The sequence below is a fragment of the Hipposideros armiger genome, unplaced genomic scaffold (genome assembly GCF_001890085.2).
Source record: "Hipposideros armiger isolate ML-2016 unplaced genomic scaffold, ASM189008v1 scaffold_676, whole genome shotgun sequence".
NCBI lineage: Eukaryota > Metazoa > Chordata > Mammalia > Chiroptera > Hipposideridae > Hipposideros > Hipposideros armiger.
Genome location: NW_017732026.1, coordinates 711,968 through 725,807, shown reverse-complemented (window position 1 = coordinate 725,807; position 13,840 = coordinate 711,968). Strand labels below are relative to the sequence as shown.

At 34.3% G+C, this 13,840-nt stretch overlaps 1 protein-coding gene across 1 annotated transcript in view; it reads left to right on the top strand.

Annotated features, from left to right (window-relative positions):
• The first annotated feature begins 1,922 nt into the window (after positions 1-1,922).
• DPP10 (dipeptidyl peptidase like 10) overlaps positions 1,923-13,840 on the top strand; it is a 521,286-nt gene continuing 509,368 nt past the window's right edge. The window contains exon 1 of the mRNA XM_019626422.1: positions 1,923-2,055. Coding sequence (XP_019481967.1) covers positions 2,031-2,055 — 25 coding nt within the window. The 5' untranslated portion in view covers positions 1,923-2,030. The remainder of the gene's footprint in view (positions 2,056-13,840) is intronic.

Genomic DNA, 13,840 nt, shown 5'->3' with positions numbered 1-13,840 from the left:
AATAATTTGCCTTACATTTGAGCGACAGTGAATCAAGATCAGAATTAGTTTATTTAAATTTATAAGTTACCCTTGATTGGTTTACTAGACTGAGAAGTCAGCCACAATTTCTTAATCTTATTATTTTTCCCCTTTTTCTTCCACTGTGAAACGATACTTAGCTCACCTCTCTTGGACTTAACAGATATGAAAGCAATCATGATTCATAGCGCAGACACCCGTTTCCTATTGTTTCTTTCTTGAGATGAGTGTTTCACAACTTTCTGGCTATTGGATCATTGTAGGCTTTGATTTTTCTAATCTGCCCCTCTGACTTCTGAGCCATAATATGGAGAATAACTGACCATCACACCATCCAGATTCTGACAAAGAAACTCACCTATAAATCTGAAGTAACATTGCCTTTCAGCAAATAGTTTACAGTCTTAAGACTACTATTGCTTGTCTTAATTGTTGTTACTCTAATGCTGATGATTTGGGGACCTTCTTGTCTTGATTTATGTGGAAAATATGAATACCAATTCTAACCAAAATGCAAGAGGAATACAGATGTTGGATAACAAACATTAATAAGCATGAAAAAAGTGTGGAGCAAGTCATATAAAAGAGTAGAATTGCTTTCTCATGAATTTGGTTCATCAGTGGTATGAAAGACAAAGTGGTTGATCTCAGATGGGGTAAAACAAACAAGAACAAAATACCTTCTATGCAGGGTATCTTCTGGCGTTTATTTAGGGCCTAGTTCAAGTTCGAAGTAAGTATTTATGGCAGAATTGCTTGCCAGCTTCACTGGATGAAAACTGGCTTCAATGCTTTATGAGTCACAGGAACCAATTCACATTGGGTCGTCGGGAAAGTCATGACGTATTTTTCTGTTTTTCAATGCAAAAATGCATCATGACTTACCCAATGACCCAATAGTTTGTTAAATGTTTGCTATACTGTTTATCTTTGTTTAAAGCAGGGCTTCTTGGATAATTTATGCACAATAGTAAAATTCGTATTTTGTTTTATTTGTCCCAAAAGAACTTAAATATTTCTGAATAAAGAAGGTTCTACTGGGGAAGGAGGCAAAGAGGTTAGGGGATGGGGCAGGAAGAAAGAAACAAGAGACTCAGTGTTTTATGTACTTTACTGCAAAGAAAATCTGACATTCATTTCAAACCAGCATGGTCTGTGCTGTGCTTTGTTGAATTGTGCTCTCACATTTCTAGTCAACAGAGTAGAACACAGATCATCTGCAAATGAAAAGCTTTCCTCCATGCATTGTGAGAGATGCTCAAGTTTATTCTTTCCTATCAATCTTATCTCCTTGACAGCATCATGCATGCTGCCTAGGGAGAGGATGCCATTAACCATTGATATAGAAGCGCTCATTTCATTTAGTTACTACACCCTGTTGATTTTTATGAGTGGTGGGGGAACTGTTTAAAAAGGACCTGTTGTGTTGACAACTGTGCACTGCTCTGCAGTGAGCAGCATTTTGAATGATTTTCCCATTTCTAATCTTCCCCCCACCCCACCCCATACAGTTAGTAACATAGTCTATAGTGCTTTGGGAATATTTGTATTTAAATCTTTATTGTAAGTTCCATTGTAGCAAGAAAAAAATGTAAATGGCACACTTTATTTCCATAATTATTTTGCAGAGTATTTTGGCTATCATCCTGGTGTTTATAGTTAGTACATTTAAAATCATCTGCATTTTGAACAGTAGGCAGAAAGGTATCTTGGTTTATCTCTTAGAGAAATAAGATTGCCCCCCAAAAGATAGCCATTTATAATATATGCACCTTTGAATAATTAAATGAGCTACTGAAGAGGAAAGGATTCTAATCAGCTTTCAAACTGTGATTGTGCCATGCACTGAATCATTTCTTTATGAATACATTTCTCTTGGAGCATGTATAATTATAAAACTTTCTTTTCTATCTCGGTAGGAACTGGGAAGTAACAGCCCTCCACAGAGAAACTGGAAGGGAATTGCTATAGCCCTGCTGGTGATTTTAGTTGTATGCTCACTCATCACTATGTCAGTCATCCTCTTAACCCCAGGTAATCTGTCTTTATTCCTCTCTTACGATGGTATTGTGGATGATAACTTCACGTTCAGATGCCTTAGGAGGGTAGCCATGTGTGGTACTTTAGGGTGCATTAGCATTAGTTGGAGTAAAAAAAAATGTATAACGAGACATTTTGGAAAACACAGTAATTTTGCTCAAATATCATGCAAGATATTTTTGGGAAGCTGAAATGTAAAGTACATACATTGAAAATGCCAAGGAGATCTTTGGTCACCATTGCTACTTAGAGACATATGTTTGCCAGTTTCATAAATGCAGGGGACATTTGACTTTTAATGTGGGTTGTAGATGAAGGAGTGGAATCTGAATGTACCATACGTAGTTGATAGCCCAACTGTAGTGAAAATGCTAAGGGAGGATCTGAGGGACAAAACATTAGATCAGACAAGAATGAGCTAAGCCTCATAGATTAAATGGCCACATAGGCATGGATTTATTTCTGGGCTCTCTATTCTGTTCCATTGATTGATGTGTCTGTTTTTATGCCAATACCATGATGTTTTTATTACTATAGCCTGTAGTATGATTTGATGTCAGGTAGTGTGATACCTCCCACTTTCTTATTTCTCAAGATTGATGTGGCTATTTATGGTCTTTTATGGCTCCATATGAATTTTAAGATTATATGTTTTAATTCTGGGAAAACATGTCTTTGGTAATTTGATAAGGATTGCATTGAATCTATATATTGCCTTAGGTAGTATGGACATTTAATCTATGACAATGGAAGCAAGAATTTACATTGGGATAAAGGCAGTCTATTTAATAAATGGTGCTGGGAAAACTGGACAGACACATGCAAAAAAATGAAGCTGGACCACCGTATTAGACCACATACAAGAGCAAATTAAAAATGGATTAAAGACTTAAATGTAAGGCCCCAAACCATAAAACTCCTAGAAGAAAATATAGGAAGTAAATTTGCAGACATTACACTGAGTAATATTTTTACTGATACATCCCCGCGGGCAAGGGAAACAAAAGACTAAAGTAAACATGTGGGATTACATCAAAGTAAAAAGTTTTTCACAGCAAAGGAAACCATCAATAAAACAAAAAGGCAGCCTACTGAATGGGAGAAGATATTTGCCAATGATACATCTGTAAGGGGTTACTATCTAAAATGTATAAAAAATTCGTACAACTCAACACCAAAAAAACAAACAACCCTATTTAAAAATGGGCAGAGGACATGAAGAGACATTTCCCTAAAGAGGACACACAGATAGCCAAAAGACGTATGAAAAAATGCTCAATGTCACTAATCATTAGAAATATGCAAATAAAAACCACAAGGAGATACCACCTCACCCTGGTCAGAATGGCTATCATCAATAAATCAACAAACAACAAGTGCTGGTGAGGCTGTGGAGAAAAGGAACGTTTGTGCACTGTTGGTGGGATTTCAGATTGGTGCAGCCACTATGGAAAACAGTATGGAGGTTCCTCAAAAAATTGAAAATGGAACTACTGTATCACCCAGCAATTTCATTCCTGGGTATCTATCCAAAGAAATCCAAAATGGCAATAATTCCAAAAATATAAAATATGCACCCCTATGTTTATTGTAGTGCTATTCACAATAGCCAAGATATGGAAACAACCTAAGTGCCCATCGATAAACAATTGGATAAAGAAACTGTGGTACATTTACACAATGGAGTATTACTTAGCTATAAAGAAGAATGAAATCTTACCATTTGCAACAACATGAATGGATCTAGAGAACATTATGCTAAGTGAAATAAGTCAGACAGAGAAAGACAAATGCCATATGATCTCACTTATATGTGGAATCTAAGGAACAGAATAAATGAAAAAACAAAACAGAAATAGACTCAGATATAGGAAAAAATAAAACTGATGGTTGTTAAATGGGAGGGAATGGGGGATGGGAAAGAAGGTGAATGGATTAGAAAGTACAAATTATTAGTCACAGTATAGCCATGGGGATAGGAAATACAGTTTGGAGAATATAATCAATAATGTTATCAAGATTATGTAGGGTATCAGATGGACACTGGATTTATTAGAGAGAACACTTCATAAACTGTATAGATAGATGCCTGACTACTGCGTTGCACACCTGAAGTTGAAGTTGAATAATACTGAATGTCATCTATAATTATATATATATATATATATATATATATATATATATATATATATATGTATATGTATATTTACAGAAGGTAGAATACAACATAGGGAATATAGTCAATGGAATTGTAACAGCTGTATTTGATGTCAGAGCGTTAGTAGATTGGGGGAGAGGGGTTATCACCTTGTGAGGGGTGTAAATGTCAAACTATTACATTGCTTTGTACACCTGAAACTAAAAGAAAAGAAAAGAAAATATGGATTTCTTATGGCATTGCTGGATTTTTTTATATGGGATAAAAATCAACACTTCCTTTAAAAAAAAAAAAATGAACTAAGCCTCTAAATGCTTCTTTCTCCCTTTCCTTTCTTTCCCTGCAGTTTTTCTACTCTAAGATTCTCCCTGTCTAAAGAGCCACTCTAAATTGCCCTTGCAATGATCTTTGGACTATGTTCTTCATATTAAAATGTTTAGCATTAATATATAAATTATCAGTAGGCCTAATTTTTCTTAGGGGAATTATTTCAGAACCTGGAAGTTTCACTGCCCTTTAGTATGTGCTAATATGGAAGGCGACAAAGGCTGCTTCCTTTTTAAAATTCTCCAAACTGTCTTCCAGCAACAAATAAATTTTGCATGCTGCTGTAACCCAACCAGCTAGCTTCCTCAAAGATTGGACACCCATAGATGATTTAGAATTATAAAAAAATAGTCATTTCTGGCATAAGATTGAACGAGGCCAAAAATCAACTGATATTATGAAGTTATAAACTGTTTTTGAATGTGTTTCTGTTCTATTTGTTATGTATTATGTAGTTCCTACCTCGGCTTTGTTATTTAAGGAGTTGCTTAAAATACGTTGAACTCATTTTGTTATGTAGGAAATACGATTAACAATAGCTCTCTTTCTGAGTCACTTAGTCAACTAATTATGATGACTAATTATACAAGTGGAGATATCAATTGTTCCAACGTGGTACTTTGTGAAGTATACCATTTTTGTAAAAATATAGGCTTCGAAATGTATAAATTCTCAAATATATAGTTTGTAGTTGTTATTTAACATATGAAGAGGTTGAGAAAGAAATTCAGGGAGTCAGGAGGGAGGAAAAAGAAAGAAAAAACTTTACCCAGCATGCTCTTTGGGAGCCCCCTCTTAACTGCCTCATTTATCCATCTGAGGTACAGTGTAATTGAGTGATGTGATGGCTGTAAGTTGCTGCAGCATGCCAAGAATTTTTGTTCTGGAAGATGAGCTTGTGTTCAGCATAGTGTTTCACTTAAATATAAGAATTTTAGCTTAATTATTAAAAATGAATGGTTCAGTTTTACTGCTTTCTATTGTTGACTCAGCCAGATGGAGGAAATTGGTGCCATAATGCCTGTATGTTTCTCTTATGCTTTCTCCCATCCTGATTCTAGTATCTTTTCCTGGTGACTCACTTTCTCAAATTTTCTTGCTACTCTCTAAGGCCATATCGACACGTTGGGGGTTCCTTGAGAGTTTGGTATAACAAAGACCTTCTAGAGTTGAGGATTGACTAAATTAAATTTCCTCTACTCAACCCTTTCCAAGTTGCCCCAATAGGAAAACATAATATAGTTGATCTCATTATGTCATTTACTCATTCCTTTATTAAAGTGAGGGCTTTGGGCAAGAGGCACACCTTGGTTTGAGTTTTGGCTCTGTAAGTTACTAGTCTGGGGAACTTGGCTAGTTATTTAACATTGTTTCTTATTTCACTCATCTGCATTATGGGTACAACATATAGTGCCAACTTTACAGTGTTATGATGAGGGATTAATGTGATAATATACTTCAAGTGTTTAGTATGGTGTCTAGCACTGCTGCTGCTATTCCTCCTATGATGGTGATTATTCAGTAATTACTGACCACTAGACACAATGCCAAACACTGTATTACATGAGGGAGAATTCCAAGAAAAAGTACAGTCTTTCAGTAATGTTGATCTTCTATAGTTTCAATGTTAAATTATGACAGGTGGAAATCTGGAATCAGTCTTTCAGTGGTCTTTTCATTCATTCATTCATTCATTCATTCATTCATTCATTAATAACTATAGAATTCTTTAACATTGTAGATACTATAGTAGTCGGCTGATTTAAGTCTATTATCTCCAGTCCCCTTCTTTTTCAACTACATAAACCTACAATCCAACATCACCAAACCAAAGACTTAATCATATAAATGGAAGTGGCTGTTATTATTTAGATTTATAGCTTACTAAGTGTCATATAACACATGTTCAAATGTGTTTGGTTTTCACTATTAATTTTGGCAGGGATATTATGAAATGAAAAATAGAAGTCAGTATGCTGGAGTGGAAAAGGTATTGCTATAATAAGCAGACGAATGTGTTTCCTGCACTCTCTGTAATCTCAATGCCACTGTGGGCCTGGGAGATTATAAAATTGAAGACATTTGGTAGGTGTCATGACAGTGGTTAGGAATTTGCTTGAGTTATAAACAAGCCAATACTAGCCTAGTTATATGACTCTTATGAAAGGCTCAAATCAAACATATCAGAGTGAAATATGAGGCCAGACACCTAACAGTTTGTGGCCAAAGATCTGAGTCATAAACCTGGAATCACTCTTAGAAGTTATGTAGTCTTTCCTCCCTCATTAGACATGGAAAAACTTGAGTTTGTTTAACCTCTGATTCTGGGGACTAGAATCCATTAAGACCATTAGTGTAGACTTCTGATTTAGCATGTGTGCCTGTGCTTGTCTGTGGTCAGACACTAATGGTCAAATTACACCAACCCTTCTTCTTACTCTCAGACTTGAGATCCCTCAGCTGTCTTAGAATACATCCACAAGGAAAACCTTTGTGAATATAACGCACAAAACTCCCTCTTCTCATCTTGCCTTTGTCCACCAATATCTTCCCAAGGCCCAGCTTTCTAGGCAAAACCAGTCAGGCAGGTAGAAGCTTTTAACCAGGAAGGGGAATCCATGTTGGCAAACGGAATTTCTGATCCTGAAATTATTCAGCAAGGTATGGACTTGTTGGCCCAACAAGATACTGGATGTAGGGCAAAGGGCTGACTCTAGAATAATCCTTTCAGTAAGGATGGGGGTCAGCAATTCATATGCATTTATAGCCAAGTGACCTTGGGCACATCAGTTACCTCATTTGACCTTGAGTGTTTTGTTGAAGTAAAAAGCATCTTTGGTTTGCCAGAATAGGAAGTAATCTTTTAAAGTTTATTGCAGCTCTAGTATCAATTATCTAATATAACAACAACAAGAACAACAATAATAGTGACTTATTTAATAACAAATATACCAACATTAAATCTGGTGAGCTCTTTCACTAATCCTCTTCTATCTTGAAATTATATTTAGTGGGGTTTTTTTTTAGTGGGTGGGAGGAGAGCTTGAGAAATCATAAAAAAGTTATCTAAGCTAAGATGTGATTTAGAAACTGTTTTGCTCAAAATAGTATCACATTTTACTGGTAAGTCCTAAGGAATACAAGCCTATAACCAGAAAACCACATGTTCATTGTAATCTTGGTTTGATTGCAAATTTTATTACAGAAGTAATTTGACACAGGTGTCTTAATTTTCAAGATTGTCAGAAACTTTCCCGCCTTGTAAAGAAAAGTCCTAATTATTTTTGAATACTGGGTTAACCATTTAAGTATTTCCTTAATAAATATATCTGAAAGTAACAAATCACACACCCCCAATTTTCTAATTAAATAACTGACACTTTTATATGCATTGATCATTTTTTTGTTTATATTAAAGAGAAAAAGAGTACCTGCATTTATTTAAAGAATATGTGACTACAAGGTCAATAATTACACTCTACAATTGTATGAGTGTACATTCATACTTGAAGCTTTGGAAACCGGTCTTATGTAGCTAAGCATTTACTTTGCAGTCTCATATTTACATGTAATATGTAGAATGAAAATGAACTTTGTCAGAAAACATTTCATGCAGAATACAGTTACCCATTTGGACCGAGAAGAGAGGTGCATTTTTTTATGAGTTGCAAGGTATTCGGTAGAGAATATTGATCAAGCTCTTCAATCCAGTTGCCATATTGAAATAGCCACCTGTTTTTCATCAACAGTGGCCCGTTGCCCTTTGATTGATGTCTATAATCAGTCAGTGTCAAAACAGGGTCACTAGGTTAAATTACTATCATAACTGATTGAAGACAAAGTTGTAAAGCATTGAAATTGTGTCTTCATCATTCAGTCTAGATCTTACTCCTTTAGGTAATTTCTCATATTTTTTAGTATCCTCTATAGGTGAGCACCCTGGGTTGGTCTTTACAGGTCTATCAGAATATAAAAGAAGCCAAGCATTCATGTATAAGCCATCAGAACTCTGCTTGATCGTAAACAAGAATTTAAGAAATTGTCCAGTTCCACTATATGAATGCCTTTATATTCAACTCTTAGAAGTATCACTAATAGAATTTTACACTAGATTCTGATGCCAGGTTGGGGGAAAATTTACACAGGTCGAAATTTCCATTGTGATGTTGATAGGTAAATATGAAGATATGCTCCAATAATTTATTTGTGCCAAGATTTAGAACTAAGGAAGTGGAGGGAACTAGATAAATTTATGCAACCCTATCTAGAAAAATAAACAAAACAAAAACTAGATGTTAACATTTAAGAACACATGCCTTTTTTTGAAGAAATACTAACTTACATATATTTTCAAAGAATGTGCAAAATTATCTCATTTAATTCCTCATAACACACCAATCTAAAGAAAAAGTAGGTTTTAGATTGTACAGTTAGGCTCAGGGAAATTTGGTTGACTTAGGTGCCTGATTTGTGGAAAAAGTAAGGCAGATAAAGTGATTCAATTGACCTTCAAATCAGACTGACTTGAGTTCATGCCCTCTCCTTGATATGTGGCTGCAAATAGGACTTAAAGTAAATAATTCTCTCTTCTCATTGTCTTAGACAGCAGGTTTTTACACAAGGCTTAAAAAAAGATTAACCTGTCCCTATTTATAAAAAAAGATAATCTTCCAGAAAGTGTTTGATATAATTAAGCACTTTATTGGACTGCTGACAACTGATTTGTTATTTTTCTACAAAAACTCAAAATGAGTTTATTCCGTTTTACCAAAATAATAGCCCTTGGTTATAGTTAGTTAAAATGTCATGTTATATTATGTTACTAGCAATTTCTTGGCAGCCATGATTTAAAAGGTGTCATTTAAGCATCTGACCTGTGTTTTAAAATGTTAAAACAACAATTAAACTATCCTATTATCCTTTTATGAAAAGGAAATAATATTTTTCAGATTTCGAAATTTGCATTACTCACTTGGAGATATCAATATCTACAAAGAGGCAACTTGTTTATTTTATTTTGTTGAATTAAAAAAGGAGGCATGTTGTATGGATAGGCATAAACTAAATAATCTCTGCTTGATTTTCCCAGAACAGCACAGATGAGTACATTTGAATATGGTATTACCCAGACATAATCAGGCTGCCAAAGAGAAAACAATGACAGATTATATCAGTTTATCCCAGATAACATGGACTGTGGAATGTTGTTGCTTTTCTAATAGATTGATTTCTGATGTTGAATAAAAGACAATTTTCTCTGGCATTAATAAACTAAGAGTAGTTATTTTTTTGTCTTTGCTTTATGACTCCATTTCAATAACTTGTCAGATTTGATGTCCTTACTTATTCTCATCTCTTGATATTCTCCAATCAGATAAATAATGGATTTGGTTTACATTATAATGCGTTCAGTTTTACAAGAGTCAGAAGACAATCTGTTTTAATAAGTCACCTTCATTTATTAACTGCTTATTACATGCCAGATGTTGTACTGAGTGCTTTACACGTACTATTTTATTTATCCTCACACCATGGACATGGAACAGATACTAATAATTTACTCGTAGTCTGCATTACTCTGTTGAGTCTTACAAGGGCACACAGAACAGGGAGAAGCTGTCTCACTGTCCCTGGCTCTTTTGGCCCTACCATTTGTCTTAACTTTTGAAATGTAAGTTAAGACATATTAGTGCACCCATGGAAGGTATGGGCAAGAAACATTACAGGTTCCACATGTAAGTGAGATCATATGGTATTTGTCTTTCTCTGACTGACTTATTTCACTTAGCATAATAGGGGGGAGAGGAGTAGTCACTTTGTGAGGGGTGAAAAGCATAGCTAGTGCATTGTTTTGTACACCTGAAACTAATAAAAAAAATAAAAAAAAACATTACAGGGAAAAAAATAGAAATGTGCTCTGCCTTATTCTGCCTCTTCATTTTTTTAATGAGCGAATTGATTCTGCATATTCCTTAAAGGGAATGCACAGCAGAGCAGAAGTTAAGCGGGGGTTAGATGAGGGACACATAGGGAGTAAATGACAGAAGTGGCCAATTGAAAACTATGCATGTAAATGCTGTATGAATTTTTATTTCAGCTATCATATTTTGGGGGGAAAACCACAAATATCCATGATAAAAACGAGTGCACATTTCCCCCCCTAAACCACACTGTATACAAATTATTTATATGTCACTGTACAACTTTAATTATTTTGCCATATTTTTGCTTCCTGCTAATATAAATATTTATTTTAGAAATAAGATAGCACTGATACTGTTTTCTGCCTTTGTTCTGGAAAATTTTCAGTGTTTGTTCAGTGTTTTTTCTGGTTGTTCTTCCACATTACTTTTCTTGGTCTAAGATTGTTCAAGGGAGTGTGAAGTTCAATTTGGGAAACTCTAGAAAAACTGGAATCAGTGAAACTAGACGGGAAATCTCCTCCTTAAATGGAAGATTGTGCCTTAAATTTGGGCCTCACAATTTGGCTTTTACATGGGTGTAGAAGATCTTTAATCCTAGGCTCACAGTTTACCTTCTTTTTCTGGGGCATCATCTGTAATAATATAATATTAGGGGAACAAAGTCAAATAATTTACTTTTTTTACAGGTTACAGTTCAACATTCAGGAGTTCTAGTTACTCAGATTACCTTACTTTTTCCTAGCACATTCATCATCTTTGCTCTCTGACTCAAAGCATGGTGCTGATAACAATTGTATTGAAATGAAATTCACACATCATAAAATTATTCATTTTAAAGTGAACAATTCAGTGGAATTTAGGACATTCACTCTGTGTGCAACCACAACCTCTATCTAGTTCCAGGTCATTTTCATCATCCCAAAAGGAAGCCAATTAAGCAGTTACTCCCAGCTCCTGACAATCACCAATCTCCCCTCAGTCTCTACAGATTTGCCTATTCTGAATATTTCATATAAATGGGATCAAATGATATGTGATGTTTGAGTCTGACTTCTTTTAGTTAGCATGGTATTTCAGCAGTTCATCAACCATCGTCACATTTCAATAATTTTTGTAGTTTTAAGTGTAAAAGTCTTTACCTTCTCAGTTAAATTTATTCCTAAGTATTTTATCCTTTTAAATGCTATTATTGATTCCTAAGTACATTTTGTTTGTTTGTTTTTACTACTCATTGCTGTGTATAGAAATACAAATTACTTTTGAGTGTTGAGTGTGTACTTTTAACTATGCTGAATTCCCTTAGCTGTCATAGGTTATTGTAGATTCTTTGGGCTTTTGTATATAGGGGGGATAATGCCATATTTGAATAGAGATAGTTTTACTTCTTCATTTCCAATTTGGCTGCCTTGTATTTCTTTTTTGTGCCTAATTCTTCTTGCTAGAATTTCCAGTAAAGTGTTGACTAGAAATGGTGAAAGTAGGCATCATTGCCTTGTTCCTGATCACAGGGGGAAAGCTTTCAGTCTTTCATAATTGACTATTATCTTAACTGGGTTTTTCATAAATGCCCTTTATCATATTAAAGACATTTTTTTTTAGTCCTGATGTTTGAGTGTTTTTATGAAAAACAAAGAGGGATGGAGTTTGTCACATGTATTTTATCATCAGTTGAGATGATCATGTACTTTTGCCTGTTTTCTCTATTAATATATTGGTATATTGGTTGATTTTCTTTTGTTGAGCTACCCTACATTCCTGGGAAAAATTGTTCTTCTCAATGATGCATAATCCTTTTGATATGCTGAAGAGTTTGGTTTACTAATTTTTTAAAAAAAAATTGTACTGCCATTCTCTGCTAGTATGTCAATGTGGATTTTTGCATCTATATTCATATGGAAAATTGATAACTTTTCTTTTCACCTATTCTCTTTGTCCTGATTGGGATCAGGATAATTCTAACCTTATAGTATGAGTTAGGAAGCATTCCCTCCTCTTCTCATTTTTGGAAGAACTTGAGAAGGATTGGTGTTCATTCTTCTGTAAATGTTTGGTAGAATTCACAAATGAAACCATCTGTTTCTGGATTTTTGTTGTTGTTGTTGGAAAGTTTTTTGTTACTGATTCAATTTATTTACATTTTATAAGTCTGTTCAGATTTTCTATTTCTTCTAGAGTCAATTTGGTAGTTTGCATGTTTCTACAAATACGCCCATTTTATTTCAGTTATCTAATTTATTGGCATACAATTGTTCATAATACTGTCTTATAAATCACTTTATTTCTGTAAGATTTTTAGTAAAGCTCCTTATTTCATATCTGACTGATTATTTGCATCCTGTTCCTTTTTAAACTTAGTGTGGCAAATGTTTTCTCAATTTTGTTGACCTTTCAAAGAACCAACTTTTGGTTTTGTTGATTCTCTCTAATGGTTTTCAATTTTCTATTTCATTTCTTGTAACTCTAGTCTTTTTAAATTTCTTTTTTCTAGATTTCAGTGGTTTTCTTTTTGTTGGTTTTTTTTTTTTTACTTTTTTACATGTAAAGTTAAGTTATTGATTTGAGTTTATTATTTACTTTTTTAAAAGATTTTTATTAAAAATATAGCTAACATACAATATTATATGAGTTTCAGGGGTATACCATAATTGTTCAATACTTATATACCTAAAGAAGTGATCACCATGATAAGTCCAGCAACCATCTGACACTGTACCACACTATCATGATATTATTGACTATATTTCCTATGATGTACATTACATCCCCACGACTTATTTGTTTTATACCTGGAAATTTGGACCACTTATTCCTCTTCATCTTTTCCCCCTCCTTTTTAATTTTTCAGTTACAGTTGACATTCAATATTCTTTTATATTCATTTCTGGTGTATAGCATAGTAGTTAGACATTTATGTAATTTAAGAAGTGATCCCCCTGACTGGTCTAGTACCCACCTGGCATTACTCATAGTTATTACCATATTATTGACTATCTTCCCTATGCTTTACTTTATATCCCCATGACTATTTTATAATTACCAATTTGTACTTCTTAATCCCTTCACCTTTTTCACCCTGACCCCAAACCTCCTCCCATCTATCATCCTAATAAATCTAGTACCCATCTTACACCATACATAGTTATTACAATATTATTGACTATATTCCTTATGCTATACCCTATATCCCATGACTACTGTGTAACAACCAATTTGTACTTCTTAATCCCTTCTCCTTTTTTTCACCCACATTCCCAACCCCCTTCCAATCTGGCAACCATCAAAATGTTCTCTGTATCTATGAGTTTGTTTCTGATTTGTTTGCTTGCTTTTTTCTTTAGATTCCACATATAAGCAAAATCATATTGCATCT